We start from the raw sequence: 26,209 nt of genomic DNA, 5'->3' as shown, positions 1-26,209 counted from the left end.
TATTATTTTTTAATATTAAAGGAAAAAGGTAAAATTTCCTCATTCATACGGGGAAACTTCCAAGCCAATACTGGGGACAAATCTAGACCCAGAGTAAAAGGATTAGCAAAATTCCCAACGCAGCTTTTGCTCTGAGGCAATAACAAACACCTAGACTTTGGTTCCAAGGCCTCCAAGGACACGGAGGGCAATCAAGGCGTGGGGCATATCCAAGAAATTAAGGCTTACTGGAGACCCTCACACCTTAAGCTTCACAGAAGGAAGAAAAACTGAAAAAACTTTTTTCTAAGAAGAGAGGCCAAACTAAATATAAGCCTATTAGTGAAAAACTCATGTTGAGTTGGTGCCAGGAGACTGGCTATAGACCCTCTACTGTGGCATCTCCACGTGTGCCTGGAGGGTTCAGCATACTTGTGTTTTAATCAAAGTCAGGCAAGCAGTATTATATGAAGAACTTGGCCTTAGGAATAACCTTCTATCTACCTTTCCTTCCTGTCTCGCAATATTAACTTCTCCAAAATCCAAAAATGTCAGAGCCTGGTGGTGGCCAGATTAAGATGGTTGCAAATTCTTTGCAACCTTTCCCCTGCAAAGGCAAAGACTTTTCTCTACTCCCTTGAATCTGGGCTGGGCCTGTTTCAGCTTTATCTGGTAGCAACTGCACCGCAAGCATTCCAGGCTTAAGACTTTAAGAGGGCTAGCAGCTTTAGCTTCTCTCGTAGAACACGGCCAGCATGAAGAAGCTCAAGACCCATGTGGAAGGGCCCACATGGAGGGAAGCTCGGACCCCTAGCCTACAAAGTAAACCCTGAAAAGTAGTTTATAATAAATTCATATTTCAAGTTGTCTTCCCAATAGTTTCAAATGAATCAAAACTGATCATTAGGTCATCATTGTCCTCACCTGGTAATGTGACTGAAGAAAACCTTGGACTTAAAAGTGTCAGCAATGTCATTTTCAGGTAGTTTTGCACATTTTTGAATCTTTAGTACTATCTTTGATCCCTAGTTTCTTCCCAGAAATTTTCAACTACTTGTCCATTTTGTGAGGGTTACTTTGGTTAAACTAGATCATATAATCTGTAACCCTGGAGAATTCTGCACATATAAACTGTGTAGTAAGTCACAACAGGCTGAGAGGAAACAAGTGAGAGGCCAATGCATAGAACTCCACTTCATACCTCAGGATACCAGCTGTACCTTATGTCAGTGTTCTTCAAACATTTGCTTCCCTATCCCTAAAACGATGTTGAAAAGTTATATACCTTTCGCCACAGTTTATGTCGACATATGACGTTCTTAAGTTTAAATAGTTGTAAAGAATGCAATGCCTAATATACTGTAAATCTCGACATTCACAAATGATGTTTTACATCACTCTTTGGAAAGTATCCGTTGCTATCTACATACTATAATGATCTGATACTTGCTCCCACCCATTTTTTTTTTTTTTTTTTTTTTAAAGAGAAATGAAAAGGCTCTTCTGGAACATTTAGAAATTTTACCTTTTTCCTTTTATTCTTGGAACTTATTTTTTATTCTATTTCTTCCTCATCTGTATAAGCTTTCTATGCTTAAAATGTATCATTATGCTTGAAAATACTGATCACACTATAACACTTACCTAAAATATAAATATGTATGTAAATTGAAATTTTAAATTTTATTTTATTTCCTGTTACCATAATGGATACTACAATCACAACTCCCAATTCCCAAAAATGATGCAGGATAAACAGTTACATAAGAAAGTATAATCCTCTCCACCTCCCCACTCTCCCATCCCCGCCCAAAAAGTCTACAAGAACACTGTCCTTGGTAGAATAGTAAACATTAGAAGACATTTAGCATACCTTAATTTATTCATAAGCAACATAGAGAACAGCAAAGAAGTGGTCAAAAAATTCAGGAAAAGGATGTCTAGCAAAACTGGAGAAGAGGGGGTTAGGAGGGTTGGACGGAGGGTGGACCACAAAAGATTACTGGAACAAGAAAAAGGATGCTTTGTTCCTCCATTCCAGGGAAGAAATTTCTAAAAACACTCCACACCCTTGGCTCCACAAAGACTCGTCTAAGGGTTCCTCAGGGACCAGAACACCTGCGGCTCCCCGCTCGGCCCCAGCCCCGGCTTCCTGCACGGCGCGAAGTCCCGGCGCCGCCGAGTACCAGAGGCGGGCGAAGTTAGCAGGGACCGACCGAAGGCGGATCCGGCACGTTGGCACCGCCCGCCGGAGCGCCACACCCCGCGGAGGCAGAGGCCGCGCCGAAGCGGCCAGGACTCACCCCTCCTCCGTATCCCGGGTAGGCCATGACAATCTTGCGAACGTCAACCGTCACCCTTCAATTCAGCGTCTGCCAGGCTGGGCGAAAAGCGGAGGTGCAGCTGCAGGCGCAGGTGAGGATGATAAACTCGCCGGCCGCGCCGTTCACTTCCTCGAGACCAACCCCTCCCGGAGTCCACCTCTGCCCTACTCAGCTCGGATTGGCTGAGACCGGCCCTTCGGAGCCTATAGTGCCTAAGCCCGCCCCTTCCCCGAGGCTAGTCCCATCCATCTCGTCTCTGATTGGCTTCACGCGCCCAGCCTTTTCCTATTCCTCTTTTATTGACTCGCTCGGGTCTTGCGCTCTCTCCTCGCTAAACCGAGAACCCTTTGCAACAGTAACTTCCACCCTCTTTGGAAAGGCTCTCTAGGTCGGTTTCTTTTCTCCTTAGAAACCCCAGACCAGCAAGTGCATGACTTCTTTTAACCTCCACTCTTCTGAAGCTGGACTACCGAATACGTATCTATGAATTTCAAAACTTGAAGAGTTACTTACATCTATTTTTGCGTAGCGTTGATGTCACATCATCAAAACTATGAAACCTTGACCTCTACTCCAAAGGTAGTGCTTCTGAGCTAAAACTCTCTTGACACCAAGTTTTACCAAAAGGTTATTATAGTTTGTTAGATAAATGGTGACCAGAAGTTGCCAGATTTAGCAAATAAAAATACAGGATGTCCAGTTAAATTTTATCCTAAAAAAAGGAGGAAATTTTTAAAATATGAGTATGTCCCAAACATTGCATGGGTCATACACTTATACCAAAAAAATTATTCTCTGTTTACACGCTGATAATATACAAGGCATCCTATATATTATCTGGCAACCCGACAAATGACTCAACATTTGGGCAAACTCTTTAAGTTGTGTCTCCTAATTATATCCACCGAGGAACAGCTTGGTTTTTAATCACTGGGTGCAAAGTTAAATGCTCAATTACTTTGATTTATTAAGTAATAGTCATTGACAGTTCTGCTTTTCTCTGGAGCTCAAATGAATTTTGCAGCTCCAGCTTGAAAAGGACAGGACACACACAGGGACCGGACAGTTGTAGACTTAGTTTAAAAGCAAACAAAAAGACCATAATGATATTATTTTGAGTTATCTCTGAAGAATAAGACAACTGCTAAAATGTTTCTTAAGAATAAGGATGTGGAAGAAAGTGTCATGTATTAGCTGAGGAAATCAACCTTGCAAAACTGAGTAACTGTTGGTCAGTTACATTACAGAGGAGGAAGCTGTTGAACCTTGTGAAACCTAATTTTCTCAGGAAGAGACAGAGAGAAAGGAAGATTGCTAAGGTACAAGCCACTCTTGACAAAATGTGCATTGGTTCCCCTAACACAATAAGAAATACTTTAGCCACTGAGGTTAAATTATTAGCATAAATAAATAAAGGGGGATGGTAAAACCTATTTGATAAGAGGAAAGAACATTTGACTCATTAAAGCATCAAGTGATAAAGCATTACAAAGCAAAACAAATCATTGCGAAGTTTTATTCTAATTGATTAACTGCGTATTCAAAGAAATACTCAGGATCAAGTGTTTAACATTTACCATCTTAGTCTAAATGGCTGGTCAGAATTTTTGTGCATCTTCTTTTCATCATACTAGCCTTACCGATGCATTACATTTTTGTCAAAACTCCATGGGTTCCTTGCATTTCTACATATGTAGTTTCAGGATAGGGATAGTATTTTCCTCAAGGGCAGAGAGAAGATTTGCTGCAAGATAGCAAAGATAATTTCTCCTTCCAGGGCAAAGTTTGCTTAGGTTTGCTAGCAAGACTTTCCTAAGCTTAGAGTTCCTTCATGCTGATTCAAACCCACTGCTTCTGCATCACCCACCTAGGAGCTCCATTTTACTCAGTGGGACTTGGGAGCAAAAGGAATGCATGAGAACCTGAAGCTCATGCTGCCTGTGCTGTAAGTAACGAAGTTCTTTGTCTCTGACAGAGGAATCTCATGCCTTCTGTCAACTTCTATGAAATTGTGGCAGGCTACTTGTTAGCTTGCAAGTAGGATAAAATATCTGATCTTTCAAGTTCTAGGCAATGTGTCTCTTTCTTAGAGAAAGAACTACCCAGGGAAGTTCCTACTGAAGGGTAGCAGAATATGCCACCCCAAAATATGCCACTTTGGCATAAGGATTATTTTGAACTGAAGGCAATTAAGAAGAAACAGATACAAGAAAAGCTCTCTACTCTCCAATTACCTAACAGCAGGACCAAAGTGTCCCTCTTCCCCTCTCTACCAAGAAGGACAGAGATGAATACTCTGAGACAAGTTTAGTCCCTTATCAATAAAGAAGGCAGGGACTTAAATCTGCATAACAAATCTTATGCTTGTTTATCTTTCTTTTCCTGGTAACCTCCCAGTAGCTAGTTTCCCCACACCTTTCTTTTCTCTTTAGCTGAAGATGGTATTTAAGCTGAAGTTCTAAGCCACCTCTGAGAATTATTCATTTTTCATTTTTCTCTGGGTATCTCCTATGCATACATGAGGATTCATGTTAATAAACCTCTGGGCTTTTTTTTCTCTTATTCACCTGTTTTTTGTCATAGAGATCTCAGCCAAGAACTCAGAAGGGTAAAGGGAAATTGATTTTACCTCCCATACACTATCATGTGAGGTACAGAGAGGATTTTCTACACTATAGTCTGCTGTATCTCTGTCTCTAAACCTAGTATTTCATATTATAAATTTTCTAGTATAGGAACTTACAATTTCAAATAAGTCCATAAAGAGTATTTTTTTTAAGTAATTGTATGATCAGCCCACCCAAGATAGCTGTTCTCTTGCTCTCTATACATCCCCTGCTTGACCAGGCCTGCTTCCTACTCACCTGACTAACCTCCCTACATACTTGCCCCAGGCCTTAGCTAATGGCTGCTACTTTAGCCACTGTGATAGCTTATCAAAGGGGCAGTGAGAGGCGTGCTCCTCTGCTGGTTTTCCTGGTAACCAATGAGCCAACCTGATATCAATTCCCCCTATAATTGGTAACCCACTGTCCCCGGAGCAAAGACCGCCCCATGTCCTCCCCACTGTCCCCCACACATGGAGGGGTGTCGCTCCAGGACCTTGCTTCAGATGTCTAAGCTCCCCCATCCAATAAACCACTGATGTCTCTGTTGCTGACTCTGGGCTCTTTCTTCCATCTTGAAGCTGGGTAAGTACAGGGCTTGCAGGGCTGCTTAGTGCAGCCCAACAGTAATAGTAATGAAAATTTGCCCCATGATTCAGTGAGCATTGTATGAACAATATCATCTTATGAAAATGTAATGTATAAAAAACAATTTTAGGGGCGGACTCAAGATGGCATGTTAGGAGGATGTGGAATTCGCATCTCCTCACAACTGGGGCACCTACCAGGCACCGGTGGGGGACCACGGACACCTAAGGGGACGGGAGGAACAGCCAGCTACCGGGTAGGATGTGGGCTGTGGGGGGAGTGAAGGGGGAGGAGAAGTGGATGCGAGACAGGACTGGCGCTGCTGATGGGCGGCTGGGGGAGGGGAAGGGATCCCACGCCCGAAGGGTGAACTTGGGGAACCACTGGGAAGGCAGAGGATCAAAAGGGAGCGTGGCCAGGTTTCCCCTGCCCACTCGGACCCCCAGGAACCTGTTGAGATCCCAGGCCGGATCCTCTGCCCACCTAGGCCCCCTCCAGGCACGCAGGTCCTGAGGGAGTGGGAGGGAGGGAAGGGGGAGCAAAAGTAAAGGCTGGACCTCTGGGACCGGCACCCCTGAGGGGCAGCTGGGGGAGGGAAGGAGTTCCTACACCCAGCGGGACCCACCCACGGTTAGGGGTCCAGCGGCGACGGGGGAGACGCTGGGGGAGACAGTAGGGGAGGGGTGCTAAGGAACAGAAGGGAACGGGGCCAGTGCTTTCCCTGTCCACTCAGGCCCCGGGAAGCCTGTTGGGCTCCTGGGCCAAATCCTCTGCCCTCGGAGCCTCCCTCCTGCCGCGCAGAACCCAAGCCCCGCCACACACCCTCACTCAGGGCCCTACCTCCAAACTCCAGAACTCCACCCTCCGGAGACCCTCCTTTCAATGGGCTGCCTCTACCCTTCTGCAGCAGGTCCTAAGCAGAGGCCCCGCCCCACGCTCAAACGTCAACTCCCCACCCGCGAAGGTCCCGCCCCACCCTAAACCCCGCCCCTGCCTGAGTTCCACCCCCTCCCCCCACCTAAACTCCGTGCCCATAGCCAAGGCTTTTTCTTTTTGTTCTTTTCCTTTATTTTTCCTCTTTTAGATTGGGGTTCTGTTTTACCTTTTTGATCATTGTTGTTGATTCTTTTATATTTTTATTTTTCCTAATAAATCTTTTATTTTTCTAATTTTATTTTATTCTTTATACTTTGTTATTGTTCTCTCCTTTTGGCTTGTTCCCCTCTCCCCACCCCCCCCGTTTTTTTCCTTTTTTCTGTTGTGGTTTTATTTTACCTTATGGCAGTTGTTTCAATTATAGTTTTATTTTTCCTAATATATTTTTTATATTTCTAATTTTAGTTTGTTTTTTGTTTTTTTTTAAATTTTTTGTAAACGTTTCTTTAATTAATTTATTTATTTTATATTTTATTTTTGGCTGTGTTGGGTCTTCGTTTCTGTGAGAGGGCTTTCTCCAGTTGCGGCGAGCGGGGGCCACTCTTCATCGCGGTGCGCGGGCCTCTCACTGTCGTGGCCTCTCCTGTTGCGGAGCACAGGCTCCAGACGCGCAGGCTCAGTAGTTGTGGCTCACGGGCTTAGTTGCTCCGTGGCATGTGGGATCTTCCCAGACCAGGGCTCGAACTCGTGTCCCCTGCATTGGCAGGCGGATTCTTAACCACTGCGCCACCAGGAAAGCCCCCTAGTTTGTTTTTTATTCTTTGATATTGTACTGCTCCTTTTTTGCTTTCTTACTTCCTTTTTTTTTTTTTTTTTTTTTTTTTACTGTGCCATGAAGCTTGTGGGGTTTCGGTTCCCAGGCCGGAGGTCAGGCCCAAGCTCCTGTGCTGGGAGCTCTGAGTCCAAACCACTGGACTAACAGAGAACCTCAGATCCCAGAGAATATCAATCAGAGTGAGGCCTCCCAGAGGTCCTCATCTCAGCACCAAGACCCAGCTCTATCCAACTGCCTGCAAATTCCAGTGCTAGACATCTCAGGTCAAACAACCAGTAAGACAGGATTACAGCACCACCCATAAAAAAAAAAAAAAAAAATGAAACGACAAAAAAAAGTGTTATAGAGGATGGAGCAAGGTAAAAGCCTACAAGATCAAATAAATGAAGATGAAATAGGCAAGCTACCTGAAAAAGAATTCAGAGAAATGATAGTAAAGATGATCCAAAATATTGGAAACAGAATGGAGAAAATACAAGAAACATTTAACAATGATCTAGAAGAACTAAAGAGCACACAAGCAGTTATGAACAACACAATTACTGAAATTAAAAATACTCTAGAATAGCAGAATAACTGAGGCAGAAGAACGGGTAAGTGACCTGGAAGATAAAATAGTGGAAATAACTACTGCAGAGCAGAATAAAGAAAAAAGAATGAAAAGCACTGAGGACAGTCTCAGAGACCTCTGGGACAACATTAAATGCAGCAACATTCAAATTATAGGGGTCCCAGAAGAAGAAGAGAAAAGGAAAGGGTCTGAGAAAATATTTGAAGAGATTATGGTCAAAACTTTCCCTAATATGGGAAGTGAAATAGTGAATCAAGTCCAGGAAGCACGGAGAGTACCATACGGAATAAACCCAAAGAGAAACACACCGAGACACATATTAACCAAACTATCAAAAATTGAATACAAAGAAAAAATATTAAAAGCAGCAAGGGAAAAGCAACAAATAACATACAAGGGAATCCCCATAAGGTTAACAGCTGATTTTTTCAGCAGAAACTCTGCAAGCCAGAAGGGCGTGGCAGGACATATTTAAAGTGATGAAACGGAAGAAACTACAACCAAGATTACTCTACCTAGCAAGGATCTCATTCAGATTCAATGGAGAAATTAAAACCTTTACAGATAAACAAAAGTTAAGAGAATTCAGCACCACCAAACAGCTAAAGGATCTTCTCTAGGCAGGAAACACAAGACAAGGAAAACACCTACAAACCCAAACCCAAACCAATTAAGAACATGGTAAAGGAACATACATATCGATAATTACCTTAAATGTAAGTGGATTAAATGCTCCAACCAAAAGACATAGACTGGCTGAATGGATACAAAAACAAGACCAGTACATATGCTGTCTACAAGAGACCCACGTCAGACCTAGGGACAAATACAGACGGAAAGTGAGGGGTAGGAAAAGGATATTCCATGCAAATGGAAATCAGAAGAAAGCTGCAGTAGCAATTCTCGTATCAGACAAAATAGACTTTAAAATAAAAACTATTATAAGAGACAAAGAAGGACACTACATAATGATCAAGGGATCAATCCAAGAAGAAGATATAACAATTGTAAATATTTATGCACCCAACATAGGAGCACCTCAATACATAAGGCAAATGCTAACAGCCATAAAAGGGGAAATCAACAGTAACACAATCATAGTAGGGGACTTTAACACCTCACTTTCACCAAGGGAAGATCATCCAAAATGAAAATAAATAAGGAAATACAAGCTTTAAATGACACATTAAACAAGATGGACTTAATTGGTATTTATAGGACATTTCACCCAAAAACAACAGAATGCACTTTCTTCTCAAGTGCTCATGGAACATTCTTCAGGATAGGCAATATCTTGGGTCACAAATCAAGCTTTGGTAAATTTAAGAACATTGAAATCATATCAAGTATCTTTTCTGACCACAATGCTATGAGACTAGACATCAATTAAAGGAAAAAAAATTAAAAAATACAAACACATGGAGGCTAAACAATATGCTACTAAATAACCAAGAGATCACTGAAGAAATCAAAGAGGAAATAAAAAAATACCTAGAAACAAATGACAATGAAAACACGATGACCCAAAACCTATGGAATGCAGCAAAAGCACTTCTAAGAGGGAAGTTTATAGCAATACAATCCTACCTCAAGAAACAAGAAACATCTCAAATAAACAACCTAACCTTACACCTAAAGCAATTAGAGAAAGAAGAATAAAAAACCCCTGCAAAGTTAGCAGAAGGAAAGAAATCATAAAGATCAGATCAGAAATAAATGAAAAAGAAGTGAGGAAACAATAACAAAGATCAATAAACCTAAAAGCTGGTTCTTTGAGAAGATAAACAAAATTGATAAACCATTAGCCAGACTCATCAAGAAAAAAAGGGAGAAGACTCAAATCAACAGAATTAGAAATGAAAAAGGAGAAGTAACAACTGACACTGCAAAAATACAAAGGACCATAAGAGATTACTACAAGCAACTATATGCCAATAAAATGGACAACCTGGAAGAAATGGACACATTCTTAGAAAATCACAACCTTCCGAGACTGAACCAGGAAGAAATAGAAAATATGAACAGACCAATCACAAGCACTGAAATTGAAACTGTGATTAAAAATCTTCCAACAAACAAAAGCCCGGTGCCAGATGGCTTCACAGGCGAACTCTATCAAACATTTAGAGAAGAGCTGACACCTATCCTTCTCAAACTCTTCCAAAATATAGCAGAGGGAGGAACACTCCCAAACTCATTCTACGAGGCCACCATCACCCTGATACCAAAACCAGACAAAGATGTCACAAAAAAAGAAAACTATAGGCCAATATCTCTGAAGAACATAGATGCAAAAATCCTCAACAAAATACTAGCAAACAGGATCCAATAGCACATTAAAAGGATTATACACCGTGATCAAGTGGGGTTTACCCCAGGAATGCAAGAATTCTTCAATATACGCAAATCAATCAATGTGATACACCATATTAACAAACTGAAGGATAAAAACCATAGGATCATCTCAATAGATGCAGAAGAAGCTTTTGACAGAATTCAACACCCATTTATGATTAAAAACTCTCCAGAAAGTAGGCATAGAGGGAACTTACCCCAACATAATAAAGGCCATATATGACAAACCCACAGCAAACATCATTCTCAAGGGTGAAAAACTGAAAGCATTTCCTCTAAGATCAGGAACAAGACAAGGTTGCCCACTCTCACCACTATTATTCAACATAGTTTTGGAAGTTTTAGCCACAGCAGTCAGAGATGAAAAAGAAATAAAAGGAATCCAAATTGGAAAAGAAGTAAAACTGTCACTGTTTGCAGATGACATGATACTATACATAGAGAATCCTAAAGATGCTACCAGAAAACTACTAGAGCTAATCAATGAATTTGGTAAAGTAGCAGGATACAAAATTAATGCACAAAAATCTCTTGTATTCCTATACACTAATGATGAAAAATCTGAAAGCGAAATTAAGGAAACACTCCCATTTACCACTGCAACAAAAAGAATAAAATACCTAGGAATAAACCTACCTAAGGATACAAAAGAGCTGTATGCAGGAAACTATAAGACACTGCTGACAGAAATTAAAGATGATACAAACAGATGGAGAGATATACCATGTTCTTGGATTGGAAGAATCAACATTGTGAAAATGACTATACTACCCCAAAACATCTACAGATTCAATGCAATACTTATCAAACCACCAATGGCATTTTTCACAGAACTAGAACAAAAAATTTCACAATCTGTATGGAAACACAAAAGACCCTGAATAGCCAAAACAACCTTGAGAAAGAAAAATGGAGCTGGAGGAATCAGGCTCCCGGACTTCAGACTATACTACAAAGCTACAGTAATCAAGACAGTATGGTACTGGCACAAAAACAGAAGTATAGACCAATGGATCAGGATAGAAAGCCCAGAGATAAACCCACGCACATATGGTCACCTTATCTTTGATACAGAAGGTAAGAGTATACAATGGAGAAAAGGCAGCCTCTTCAATAAATGGTGCTGGGAAAACTGGACAGCTACATGTAAAATAACGCAGTTAGAACACTTCCTAACACCACACACAAAAGTAAACTCAAAATGGGTTAAAGACCTAAATGTAACCATACACTATAAAACTCTTAGAGGAAAACATAGGCAGAGCACTCTATGACATAAATCACAGCAAGATCCTTTTGACCCACCTCCTAGAGAAATGGAAATAAAAACAAAAATAAACAAATGGGACCTAATGAAACTTAAAAGCTTTCGCACAGCAAAGGAAACTATAAACAAGATGAAAAGACAACCCTCAGAATGGGAGAAAATATTTGCAAACGAAGCAATTAACAAAGGGTTAATCTCCAAAATATACAAGCTGCTCTTTGCAGCTCAATATCAAAAAAACAAACATCCCAATCCAAAAATGGGCAGAAGAGTTAAATAGACATTTCTCCAAAGAAGATATACAGATTGCTAAAAACACATGAAAAGATGCTCAACAACACTAATCATTAGAGAAATGAAAATCAAAACTACAATGAGGTATCACCTCACACTGGTCAGAATAGCCATCATCAAAAAGTCTACAAACAATAAATGCTGGAGAGGGTGTGGAGAAAAGGGAACCCTCTTGCACTGTGGGTGGCAATGTAAATTGATACAGCCACTATGGAGAACAGTATGGAGGTTCCTTAAAAAACTAAAAATAGAACTACCAAATGACCCAGCAATCCCACTACTGGGCATATACCATGAGAAAACCATAATTCAGAAAGAATCATGTAGCACAATGTTCACTGCAGCACTATTTACAATAGCCAGAACATGGAACCAACCTAAATGTCCATCAACAGATGAATGGATAAAGAAGATGTGGCACATATGTACAATGGAATATTACTCAGCCATAAAAAGAAACGAAATTGAGTTATTTGTAATGAGGTGGATGGACCTAGAGTCTGTCATACAGAGTGTAGTAAGTCAGAAAGAGAAAAACAAATACCATATGCTAACACATATATATGGAATCTAAAATAAAATAAAAGGTTCTGAAGAACCTAGGGGCAGGACCGGAATAAAGACACAGACGTAAAGAATGGACTGGAGGACACAGGGAGGGGGAAGGACAAAGTGAGAGAGTAGCATTGACGTATATACACTACCAAATGTAAACTAGATAGCTAGTGGGAAGCAGCTGCATGGCACAGGGAGATCAGCTTGGTGCTTGTGAACACCTAGAGGGGTGGGATAGGGAGGGTGCGAGGGAGACGCAAGAGGAAGGGGATATGGGGATATACGTATGCATATAGCTGATTCACTTTGTTATACAGCAGAAACTAACACAACACTGTAAAGCAATTATACTCCAATAAAGATGTTAAAAACAACAACTTTAAATTATACGTTTTTTCAGAAAATACTCCATTATTTTATAAAAATAGCTATTTTTAGAGTGAATAGTATGTAACAGGCATTGTGTTGTGAGGTGTTATTCCTTGAAAGAACTCCATCAGGTATATACTATTATTACCTCCATTTTATAAATGTAAAAAGTAAGGTGGAGAGTTGTGTATCACTTATCCAGAGCTGCATAGTTTGTAGCAAAGCTGAGATTAGAATCCAGGAAATTTGGCTGCAGAATGTGGTCTGTTAAACAATGCATTTGCCCCTGTCTCTCCACCCACAAACATAGTATTTTAAAATGTAATAAAAATTATTTACACCATAAGTGGAGAGTGCTTAAGGAGCAGAAAAATGACACACCAATAGCTAGAAAAATAAACAAGAACATGCATGGTTTTGACTAAGATTAGCCAATAATTACTTCTCTTACACAGGATACATGCTTTCTGGTGACCATAAAGTTTTCATGACTACAGTATTACCTAGAGTATTTCTTTCAAATCTTGGTGGTCTTTGGTCTTAGGGTAAGTTTAGATATTCAATTAACCAGTACATTTATTAGTACAGTATAAACACTGAAATAACTATGGTTCCCTTTCCTATCTGTTGCCGCCTCATTTTCTCTTTCCCTCTAAATGAAATTTTTCTTTCTCTCCCTCTTTTTACAGGTGGAGAAACAGGGACATGAAAGACAAGGTAAATATTTACTGCTCCTTAGCAAACTTCAGTTCCAGAGCCAGAGCATCTCATAGAAATCATTTATATGCCAAATACTATAACAAGATATACCAGCTAATGAAAAACAGCATTAATGGAGCTTATTTTATATCACTAAAAAATTTCACAGACTAATTCATTTTAGTCAACAAATACTTATTGAACATCTATACTCTAGTACTAGTTTAGATGGAAAAAATATACATTAGTGGGAGTGAGAAGTATATCCTTGCCCTTGTGGAGCTTATATTCTAGCAGGAAGAATAGACAATAATAAGTAAAGATAATGAATAAGTAAATTATTTTATAGTATGTTAGAAGATGATAAATGCTGTGGAACAAAAGGAACATGAAAGCAGAGGTAGGGGTAGGGAGGTGACAGAGTAGGTGGCAGTATCAAATGGGATGCCCAAGGTAGCCTTGTAAAGTAGGGGATGTTTGCGCAAAGGCTTAAAGAACATGAACAAGTTAGGCATGAAATTATCTGTAGGAAGAATATTCCAGGCAGAACTGGAGTTACAATCCTAAAGCAGAAGCCTTCTGACCTGTTTAAAGAACAGCAGGGAGGCCAGTGAGACTGGTGTGGATTGAGCCAGGACGAGTCATAGAGTGGTTACAGAGCCGGGGCATTGGGGCAGATCACGCCAGGCCTTTATAGGCCATTGCAAGGACTTTCTTTCATTCTCTGGGTGAGATAAGGAGCCACTGAAGGGTTTGGAGCCTTAGCCGGACATGATATAACTTAATTTTTAAAGCATCACTCTTTTGGCTGTGCTGACAATAGACTGAAGGGGGTTAGTGAAGAAGCAAGGAGATCTATTAGCGATCTGTTGATAATTCAGAGATGATGGTGACTTACTATGCAGCAGCAGTTGACATGGTGAGATCATTTTCCACTTTTAAGGTATAGCCTTCAGGATTTACTGATGTTTTTGGATTTGCCCCTTAATGGCTTGGTGACAAAGATTCTCTCCTTGACCCAACTCTAGCCAGGTTCTTCTGAGCTCTCTTCTTAATCCTGTCCAATAAAAACTTGAACAAACACTAACTTAGTTTCTGGCAGCTCAAGGCTGTATCCCTATGATGACACTAGCACCCCCTTAAAGTGCCTCTGTGAGAAGACTCAAGGCTTCCAAAAGAATTTACTGTTTGTTCCAGCCAACACCTGAAGGTAGAGCTCCTGTCTCCCTGGCTCTGTGAGAGGGCAGGAGCCTAACTTCCATAAGGGCCAGTTAGCAAACCCAGATGGGTTTCACATGCACTAGACCCCTCTTCCCGCTTTTTGTCATTTTTTCACTTCCCTGATTCTACAGAGCCCCCACTTAACCCCTCCTTATTCCCTCATCCTCCCTTTAAAATACACAGTCACCGCTGTACAAATCAAAGTTGAGTCCAGTTCACGCTGGATTCTTTTCCCTATTATTATTATTTCCCTATTATTAATAGTATATGACCAACTTCAGTCATCCTTACCACTTTAACTAGTGTCCAGTTTTGTATCTTTGCCAGTGGTGGCAACTGGAGGAAGAGCTATTTGGGATGGCCAAATCAAAAATCAACATTGAACATGTTAGATTTGAGACGCCTAGGAGACTAAGTGACAATGTCAGGTAGGTTGTTGATCTAAGAGGCTGGCTGGAGTGAACAGTGCCTACCAACCACCCAACATCTGCTTCTTGCTGAACCTTGCTACTCTCCACTTGATACATATACAGCAACTGTTGAGAAGTAGTGAAGAATTCAGTGGGAGGTGAGAGGTGTTCCTCCAAAATGGCCCTAAAATGAAAATTAATTGCTGTTGGCGGTAATGAAAGTGAGAGGGGCCTAAGAAATTAATGCTTCTTTGACATTGTTGTCCATAAAAACTAATGAATAATAGAAATAGCTTATGACCTAGTGGATTAAAGGTGAAGCTTATTATATATGCAAAGTGATTCTGGCAACCTTTAAATCCATATAGTTTGAGAAGTTATGCACACCCAATGTCTTAGTCAGCTCGTGCTGCCATAAAATACAATAGACTGGATGGCTTAAACAATGGGAATTTATTTCTCACAGTTCTGGAGACTGAAAGTCCAAGATCAAGGTGCCAGCAGGGTTGGTGTTTGGTGAGATCGCACTCCTTGAGTTGCAGATGCTGCCTTCTCACTGTATCCATGCTTGTCCTTTTGTTGGAGGGAGACAGAGAAGCAAATTCTCTGGTGTTTCTTATAAGGGCACTAATCCCATCATGAGGGGCATACCTTCTTAACCTCATCTAAACCTTATTACCATTGAGTGACCCTATCTCCAAATGCCATCACACTGGGAGTTAGGCTTCAACAAATGAATTTTAGGGGGAAAGAGTTGTCTATAACATACAAGACCTGAAAGGTGAGGAAGAGGAGACACTTAGTCCTAAGTGTCTGTTGTGTTGTCACCTTGGATCCACCCTAGAATTTATTTATTTCATGCTAAAATGTATTCACATAGATTTCATGCCATTGCTTTAATTGATATACATGCAATAATTATCATACTTTCTCCAGAAATTATTAATTGTCTTTTTGACACGGAATAATGAAGGCTCTATATGTGTTCATTTCGTAAGGCATAAAAACATGGCAGTATAAAATGAAGTCATTCAGTAATAATTTCATTAAAAGTCCAAAACTTTCTGTTTCTTTCAGCAACTGCCTAAGGGTTCTGCCCACTGGTGAGGACAGAGAGATATAATAAGCTTCCCAAATAAGACAAAAATGAGTATTATTTACCATTTGTTACTGAGACCAACCACTTGACAAATTGACCTTATTCAGCTAGGCTTTCAACAGCACAATTTTCTGTTTCTAATTCTGATAATTAAGTACTCTTTTGGCAGAAGAGTACTATTTATTAAAGCAATTTAATAAACAATAATGCATATATGAAAAGTGTCAACAGGGCTCTTCAGAAAGGTGAGGAATGGTAGCTTCTGAATATATATATCCTCACTTGGATTGCTAAGCCCTATTAAGCAATTTGGATGCAACACAAACTTCTTTAGAAATGCTATATATAATGTTAACCACAATGTGTGTCCACAACTAATGCTCAATAAAAGCAGCAACACTATAATTAATAGCCTGGGTTAAGTAATCTGTGACTCGAGTAATGGTGGAAAAATACCTGTCTTAATATTTATTTTATTTATTTATTTTTTAAAAATTTATTGGGTTTTTTAAAATTTATTTTTGGTTGTGTTGGGTCTTTTTTGCTGCATGCAGGCTTTCTCCAGTTGTGGCGAGCGGGGGCTACTCTTCGTTGTGGTGCGCAGGCTTCTCATTGCCGTGGCTTCTCTTGTTGCAGAGCACGGGCTGTAGGCACGCAAGCTTCAGTAGTTGTGGCACGTGGGCTCAGTAGTTGTGGCTCACAGGCTCTAGAGCGCAGGCTCAGTAGTTGTGGCGCACAGGCTTTGTTGCTCTGTGGCATGTGGGATCTTCCTGGACCAGGGCTCGAACCTGTGTCCCCTGCATTGGCAGGTGGATTCTTAACCACTGCACCACCGGGGAAGTCCCTCCTGTCTTAGATTTTAAATCCAGGTTTCATGCTCATGAATATCAGACTCCATATTAACATGAGATCATACACTCACAAAACTGACTTTCTAGAAAGATATAAATGAAATAATTTTGACTGATATTTTTGGCTGGTGTTTATCCCTTTAGTAAGTAACTTGATTATGTATAATGTGAATTTAAGTTACCAAAAACTAAAATAATTTAATCAAAACCATAAAAGTGGTCCAGTTTTTAAATTTTTAGATTATAGACTGTCTAAAAGCTGAGATCATCTCACTTCCACAGTAATCCTCAGGTGTTTTGTGCATGTGTGAAGATAAAATTGCTGGTGGAAATAAGACCTGGTAATAAGAATGAATGAAAAATTTACAATCTTTTTTTAAACTAAATATTTGTTGTTTATTTATTTAGCCGTGCCTCACGGCTTGTGGGATTGTAGTTCCCTGACCAGGGACTGAACCGGGCCCTTGGCAGTAAAAGTGCAGAGTCCTAACCACTCGATCACCAGGGAATTCCCCTACAATCTATTTATTTATATAGCACATAATACTTTTCACAGCTATTTTTCAGATTATTACATTTGATCTTCACAACAATCTTGTGAAATAAGTAGCACCAATTACATTTTAAGAGAAAACTGAGTAATAAGATGCATTGCGAATGCAGGCACAGATCAAAACAGTTGCAAAATCTTTTTAAAACAAAATATAACCTAATGATTTTTCATGTTTGGAAAATGACAACCCACAGTGTTGTAGTTTTGAATGAATGAATGAAGTCCCATGCTTAAAGCTTTCTAAGGTAAGAATTAAGCTATAAAGCACTTATAAGGTAAAAGAAAAAGGAAAGAGTTTAGTACTCTCCTTGTAAGGTCCCAGAGGGTAGGAATTATGACATATATTAACATAGATGAGGACTCATGATCAGTGATGGTGCCAGAACAACCTGGGTGGATAGAAGGAACCCAGTTAATGCACCATCCACAAGATCTGCTCAACTGAGCCTACCTAAACATTTGCTTTGCTTTCTGGCCTTTACCCGTAAAACTCAGTTGTTGGCGCATCTACCAAAAATGCAGATGGCACACTCAAACACAGTAATTGAGGGACTATGATAAAGTCACTATTTACAAAGGTGTTGACATAGTTAAGAGGCATCAATGAGGGATGATATAGCATCTCAGTGCAAGCAACAGTGAGAACCCGTTACCACCCTTAGGCTGAGGGGGGCAAGGCAAGGAAGCAGCCACTGAAACCTGGAGACAGTAGCTGTGTGGAGAGGGCCACCTGACCTGACCTTCAGTAGAGGGATGCACAATGAACTGGATGGAAGGGAACCGAGGAACAAATACCACAGCCTCACTCTCTTCCCTGCCTCTGATCTCCTTTCAGTGCGTCCACTGGCTGATCCCAATCAGAAGCCAGAGGAAAAGAGAGTTCAAGGACACAATTCATAAAGGTCAGCCTCCCAGGGAACAGTTCAATGTAGAGGAGGGTGGAGCATGGATCTTTAGAGGCAAGTGGAAAAGATCAAACACAGTGAACAAAAATAAATCCCATAACTTACATTTATAATCCTGCCAAGATTTAATGACTCTTCAGTTAGAGACTCAACTTATGTAATTTTTTTGTAAGGCAAAAATCCAGATAAGTTGCCTAAAGTTAGTATTTATAGAATAATTATATCAAATGGTGAATCTCTCTTTAATTAAATCCAAATGCTTGATTGAGCAACTAGGCTATGGAGATGAGAGAGGGAGAATGAGAATCTAGATTTTTATTCAGCCACCATGATTCCAGTACAGACTTGAGCCACCCATTACAAGAAGCACTGTGGCAACCAGCCCAGAAGAAGGGGTGGGGTGGTGCGGGGAGGAGAAAGGAGGATGTAACCTAGCAACAGAATCTTTAGGCCACAGTTTGCTCATAAATTGTCAAAATGGAAGTTAGTGATATCAGAAAACGTAATTAAATCAAGAGAAAGTACCAAAAAGGTGTGAGTGAGGACATAGCAAATATCTAGGTATATGAGTAAGAAAGATCAAATATTTTTAAAACTTAAAATTCCTGTGTAAAATGTCTTTCTGTATAGTATTTTAAATACATGTACACATAAAGTAAAAAACTGTTTGGAAGGAAACAGAACTGATTTCTATTGGAAAATGCATGTGCCTAAAATAGAGCTTTTTCAGTATAAATTTGAAAAATTAAATGATTATAATCTCCACCTTAAAGTATTAACTAAGCAAACATGTATCCTCAAGCTTATGACCCTATGATAGTTATTCAAGAATGAAAAAAATAGCTGATATTTAGATCAATTTTGATATTTCCTCCTGATTGATATTTGAGAAACATTCATGTAGAAAACTATCAGCTAACCATATCATGCAGATAATAAATTAATACCTATAACAGAACAATTTCCCTTTATCTACTGATTTCATTCATTCAGACACACTCTCTGACTTCAGGAGAATATGTTAATTGGTACACTAACTACATTTTCTTATTTTCTGTATTTTTGATGTTCTGGGATCTGGGTCCTCACTGACTGTCCCTCCCAGGATTAACCACTTCTTAGAGGTAGCAAAACACTGAACAGGGAAAACACTTTCATCGCAAACTAGCCAATCCAGAGCCCAAACTCTGAACTATCTCCTCTCTCTGGCTCTTACTTGTCAAGAGGCAGTATCCTCTGCACTAATCTTCCTGGGGCCAGATACCAGGCACCTAGAAGAAACAGCTTCCCTGCCCCAGAGCCTGCTAAAATTATTCAAACCAGCCAATTCTAACCCTGCTTACCCTGCCTTGCCTGGCCATTCCCATGGAAACCAAAATAAAGGCTCCCACCCCAGGCTTTCCCCTTACTCCTTCTGCCTCCTGACTGACCCTGGTGCTTTCCTACGTGGCCCTGCATGGTCTGGTGTGCCCCCTCCTCTTGGAAACTGTAACAAACTGTTTTTTCAATGGCAATCATCCCCTGATCTGTTGTCCTCGGCATGCTGGAATAACAATACTACCTGCATTTTAAAACAATTGGTTCCAGTCGTTATTGTCTATTTTAACTCTTGAAGGAACTGTGCAGTAAATATTTTAGAGATTGATAATTGACTCCAAGTTCATCTACTGGCTGTGTGACGTTGGGCAGAATAATACAACTTCTATGACTCTCAGTGCACCTTTGGCAAAATGGGGAAATTCCCTACTAGCAGATAAATTAGTCCTCTTTCTGTTCTCTGTTTTTATAAGATATAATAATTTATACTAAATTATCTTCCCATTGGGAAGTGTAGATTATATCCCTTTTCTGTTATCTGGCAAAAAAATAAATCTATAATTGTACCTAGTTACAGTTTTATTTACTTGAGACCAGCCAAACCAGTTCTGACACAATTAAGATTTGATAGTTAAAACCCCACAAGGTGGCGGCAGAGGCAACACCATCAGCAGCCAGCAGCTCTACAGAGGAGCCTAAGGAAGGAAGCAAGGCAAGTCCCTTTCTGGGAAGGGCGTGCATACTCCTGAATGTCTAGGACTTGGCCTGTACTGCTCTGGGTCTGCTGGGTCATCTAGGGTCCAGGGAACTTACTAAGCCACAGGCAGTGCTTGGCCTCACCTGAGATTCTGGGCCAGCTTTTAGAATTCATTTCGTGAGGAAGCTCAGGTTTTCTCTACAGTTCATTGTGATGTTCTACTAATACTGTATGTTACTCTTATTCTTAATCCCTAATTAACAACACACAGCACATTTATGTGCACATAAGCAGTCTATTCCTGAAAAACAAAATATTTCTGAGATGTAGAACATCACTTACAGTCCAAGCTTGCAGCCTTATTTACAGTCATCCATCTGTTAAAATCATAAATCCTTCATCTTAAAGTATTTTAAAATAGATCATTTGTAGTAACAAAATAATTTGGGCCACGCTATCATTAAAATTTTTAAAATCTCCCACATCGTACGATACGTCCCTCTTGAGGTTTTTAATTGCATTTGAGGGAGAAAGAATCAATGAAATGAAACCCTCTGTGCTAATTAAGTTCTAAAATTGTGTACCACTTCTGAGGGGTGGGAAGGACCATGCAAGCTCCCCTAGAGCTGTTGAATCTTTACACCCTCAACACAAATTTGCATATAGACACACAAATGCAACACACGGATACACACATTCTAATTAGGAATTCAGAGGAGAAAAATTAAATTCTTTTAGGTGTATATCAGGAAATATTTTATTTTAAATATTCTTAAGTATTATAAAATTTAATTTTCCTAGCTGAGGTTGAACAAGGGGATGCTCTACTACTTGTTTCAGTTTTCATCTTGCAAACCAGTGTCCTTTTCATCATATGTTTAGTGCTAATTTTTTTTATATTTTTGTGCTTTTTGTTGGTGATTTCACTGTTTTAAATGGCCCCAAGCATAGTCCTGAAGTGTTATCTAGTGTATCCAAGCACTGGAAGGCTGTGATGTGCCTCAAAGAGAAATATGTGTTAGATAAGCTTCATTCAGGTGTGCGTTACAGTGTTGTTGACCCTGAGTATAATGTCAGTGAATTAACAATATATATTAAATAAGGGGTCTTTAAATAGAAACACACACAAAGCAAGGTTATGCATTGATTGGTTTTAGAAATGTTGTGAATTAGGCTCTCAGGAACCTAATACTTCCCCAGGAGAAGTCGTTCCGTATTCGCTAATTCAGGGTGAGTTTATAGCGAGTAACGAGACTCCACTGTACTCTGTTGGCCCTAGGCTAGCAGAGGCCCTCATCTCTAGTTCTCAACTCTGGCTGGAGAGTGGAATCACAGGTGGAATTGAAAGGAGAAATAATTGACAATAAAGTTCCAATCGTGGAGATTCTGATGCAATAAATAATTGTATATATGTCTCCCTGTGAGTCAAATATACAGCTAGGCTTGAGAACAACTTTCTAGCTCACTTTGCCACCACAACAAAGAACTGAATGTGCTGCTTTGGTACTTCCTATTGGGGATGCTCTTCAAGGGCAATGTGTGTGCTCAGTTAAGGAAAGCATCTAAAACACAAATTTTTCTAGCCTTCTCTGGGTTATTTTTGTATTTTAATAGTCAAATAAAATGGCTTGAGCTCCTGTGACAAACAGTGCCTTACTATTAGAAATCAGAATTTTTTAGTATTTTGAGCAGGTATCACTTTATTTTAGGGGAGGTGTCACAGCCCAGTTCTAGCCAATGAGACATATAAAAAAAAATTCTGCTGTGAGACTCCAGGGACACTTTTTTTTTCCTTCACTGTGGAGAAGGCAAGTGGGAGAAACTCTATGTTCCATCCTGCTACAACCTACTTTTAAGTCGAGTTGTAGGAAGAAATGATGTTCAGAGCTGTAGTAGCCATTTTGCAACCATGAGAGAAAAGCCAAGAAAATTACAGGACACATCCCAGAGTTCTGACCTCAATGAATCATTGGCTCTTCTTGTTATGTGAGAAAAATCAATTCCTGTTGCTGGGCCACACCTACTCAGGCATCGTCTTTACCTTGCACCTGAAAGTATGCCTACTGAGATGGCCCTTCGTATCCTGTAGAGCATGGTAAGTCTGGCACAGTTCCTGATTTGTCTGACAATCCCTAGAGGGCTTATGCTCTCATTGTCTCTCTTGGATGGAATTCTCAATCCATGCTCCCTGTCTCCCTTTCTACAGATACACTTTTCTCTCTGTGTAGCTCTGCTCCATGGGGCCACTGCCTCTCCTTTATTAACCAAAGCACCACAACACAAACCTATTACATGTGGCAGCCTTTCATGGAAGACCTGGGACTAAGAAGAGTCAGTACAGCAAAGGCAACACAGGAATGAACTTATTATATCCTGGCCTTCCCTGCCGCAGGGAATTTCTCACAGATTCTTTCTCCCCTTGGAATGTCAATACAATCTACCTATGGAGATCTCTTCCTTGGAGATCTCTTCCTCACAGTTGAGACCACCTCAGCTCACTCTCCGATGAACAGATGTTGAGTGTGTATAGGTATGTGCAAACACATGCATTTACACATATATTTGTGCAATTAAATATTGGTAGGAAATGCATTTGAAATATTAATAATGCCTATCTCTGGGTGATAGGATTATAAGTAATTCATATAATCTTCTTCAATATGATGTGATTTTCCCCCTGAAATTTCTACAGTGAATATAAACTATTTTTTAAATAAAAATTAATTTTTTATAAAAGATTCAATTCAGGAACAAATCTGCTGGACAGCATGTCTGGCAATAGGCTATGAAATATATTCAAGTTCCATGTATTAACTTAATATACCAACATTTGTCACAAAGCAATAATAACGCTAGCAATTTGGAATATTCTACTTTTAAGATCTAAACGTTGAATTTGTTTTCCTCCCAGAGCTTTCTCTTCTTTCACCTCCACACCTTCCCCCTTCATTCTTTTTTTTTTTTTTTTTTAAATTAATTAATTTATGGCTGTGTTGGGTCTTCGTTTCTGTGCGAGGGCTTTCTCTAGTTGCGGCAAGCGGGGGCCACTCGTCATCGCGGTGCGCGGGCCTCTCACTATCGCGGCCTCTCTTGTTGCGGAGCACAGGCTCCAGACGCACAGGCTCAGTAATTGTGGCTCACGGGCTTAGCTGCTCCGCGGCATGTGGGATCTTCCCAGACCAGGGCTCGAACCCGTGTCCCCTGCATTGGCAGGCGGATTCTCAACAACTGCGCCACCAGGGAAGCCCCCCCTTCATTCTTATTATACTGCTCTTCAAATTTAACACAATCTCTAGCCCTTGGGAAGCTCTCTAGAGCTGTAGTCTCCAAGTACTTTGTTCTTGATCCCCTATCAGCTAAAATATTTGAACACGGACCCCAATAAATAAATATATATATATATATATATTTAGAAAATCTTTACATGTACAAATAGAATGACATATCCTAAAATACAAACAACAATACAAACTTAAAAGTAAGGGATCAGACAAAAGTGAAATAAGATTTTAAAATGCAACTGATATAATCTAGTGTATTAATAATAAAAATAAATTGTAATTGACAATGTGTTATTTTTTAAAAAAATCTTAGTGTGACCATGTGATTTAGCAGCTCAAAAGTTTGGCTCAATTTATCTCAATATTTGATTTCAATAACTCATTCTACAGCAATAACTCATGTCTCCTACTCCTACTTCAAGACTTTGTCAGCTATATAGGAGCAGAGGTGAAATGAAAATATTTTACTAAGTATATGGGGTGGGTATTAAGCAACTAGCGCAGCCACTCCTCAATCAGAATGGACACAGGCTGAGACATCTAACCCCACAGTGCTCACCAGCTAAATGTCAACCAGGATTTCAAGGAAAAGACAATGGCACTCTACCTACATTTGACTGTAGTTTGCTCTTGAGCATTTACTGTAAAATAAAGTAAAAGAAAAGCTCAGCCAATTTATGCCTTTGAGGCAAAGGTGTTGTTTTAAAGGTGTGCAAATATGCAAGTAACTGCTTTTAAAAGGACTTAAGCTATGGAGGAAGTATTTAGAAAAATGGATGTTTGGAAAATGTTTCACTGACACCTGATTTTTTTGCCAAAACTTTTCATTATGTAGAAAAGCTTTCACATGTGCACACTTAAAACCAAAAGTTTATAACTGAATTTTTGGAAGTAATTAAGAAATGGGTATCATGATCTAGTAAACTTAGAATTTTTTTCTATTTTGGACCTATTTATGTTTTTGAAATATAAACAATATCCTTTTTTTTAACATCTTTATTGGCGTATACTTGCTTTACAATGTTGTGTTAGTTTCTGCTGTGCAGCAAAGTGAATCAGCTATGTGCATACATATATCCCCATATCCCCTCCCTCTTGTGCCTCCCTCCCACCCTCCCTATCCCATCCCTCTAGGTGGTCACAAAGCACCCAGCTGATCTCCCTGTGCTATGCAGCTGCTTCCCACTAGCTATCTATTTGAGAATGGACTTGAGGACACGGGGAGGGGGAAGGGTAAGCTGGGACGAAGTGAGAGAGTAGCATTGACATATAAACGGTATCCTTTCAATAAACTTTTCTGCTAAATCAGCCTATGAGCTTTTGTTTCTTGCAAAAAGGGATCCTGTGTAAGTATCAGTTAGATGGCTAGTTATTATATAATGTTTATGTGTATAACTAAGTTATTTCCTCTATCAACTGCACATTCGTTGAGGGCTAGCAACATCTCTTACTCGTCGTTTGTATAAAAGTGCTGGCAGTCATGTATAGGGCATGTATAACATGCCAGGATTAGTGCTAAGTGCTTCCAACAACCTTATGACATAGTACTGGTATCACCATCATTCTCGTTTTACAACTGAGACATTTGAGGTTATTTTCCTAAGATCACACAGCAATTAAGAGGCAGAGCTGAGACGTGAATCCTGATATCCTGAGCTCACAGTCTCTCAGCTTAATCACAGCTCTATTCTGCTAGTCAAAGGGCATCTGACTGTAAATTACAAATAGGCTCTTTATTGATACAATTTAGTAAACAAGTGAAAAAAACAGAGCAACAATTCTAGAAGCATTTCCTCATCAAATTAAATTTATTGTCATTTTCTTTGGAAAAGGCATTTCTGCCATGTGTGGCCATTAAACTGTAGTTCTAGTTTGTCAAAGAAGTGGCAGTTATGATTTTTACTACTTCTTAGCTGTAGAAAACTCAAATGGTAAGTTCGATAACAGCAAGAATCTGTTATCTAATATCTTCCTGAATTACAATTTAAAAAACAAAATGCTAAAAGGTGACTTTTAAAACTGATGGAGACTGAAATATTTCTTTTGGGTTTAAAAAGAAAAGGCAGCTCTAGAAAAAAGGAAAAGATATAGCTCAATTGAGGTAGGTACTTCCTACCTCAAAGGAGAAAGGGAACAGAAACTTATGTTTAGAAACAATAAGGAGGAGGATAATAAAAGTTATCTGAAGAAATGTGACAGAGGAAACCCCTATTAAAACAAAAAGAAGAAAATAAACTAAACCATGGTGCAAAAATATAGATGAAGAAAAAGGATACATTTTGAGAGACTGGCTTTCTTTTTCCTCAACTTCTTTCCTCCAGTAGTGGCCCTATCAAGACTATGGTAGATTCCTAAAAAAAAAGAGGTTTCTATTTTCCCTCAGGATCAGTCCTCATCAGTCAATCTTCATCCAGCAAAGTGACTCTTACCTGAAAGGAAATATGTATTGATAATTTTTATTGATGGGTATTATGTGATGCTAACGGTGAGGGTCAGGAGAGGGCATCTGTATGGAAAATCAACCAGTGAAACTGCAGTGTGCATTATTAGCTAGATC

At 39.8% G+C, this 26,209-nt stretch overlaps 1 protein-coding gene across 4 annotated transcripts in view; it reads right to left on the bottom strand.

Moving 5' to 3' along the window:
• GCA (grancalcin) overlaps positions 1–26,209 on the bottom strand; it is a 44,799-nt gene that overhangs the window by 16,174 nt on the left and 2,416 nt on the right. The window contains exon 1 of one of the 4 annotated variants that reach the window (XM_059927171.1): positions 2,283–2,429. The exons of the other annotated variants lie outside the window; for them this stretch is intronic. Coding sequence (XP_059783154.1) covers positions 2,283–2,309 — 27 coding nt within the window. The 5' untranslated portion in view covers positions 2,310–2,429. Of the gene's footprint in view, positions 1–2,282; positions 2,430–26,209 lie in introns of those variants that run through there. 4 annotated transcript variants of the gene reach the window in all.

This window comes from Balaenoptera ricei, chromosome 7 (genome assembly GCF_028023285.1).
Source record: "Balaenoptera ricei isolate mBalRic1 chromosome 7, mBalRic1.hap2, whole genome shotgun sequence".
Classification (NCBI taxonomy): domain Eukaryota; kingdom Metazoa; phylum Chordata; class Mammalia; order Artiodactyla; family Balaenopteridae; genus Balaenoptera; species Balaenoptera ricei.
Note: the sequence above shows the minus strand (reverse complement) of the source record. Positions and strands in the feature narration are given on the sequence as shown.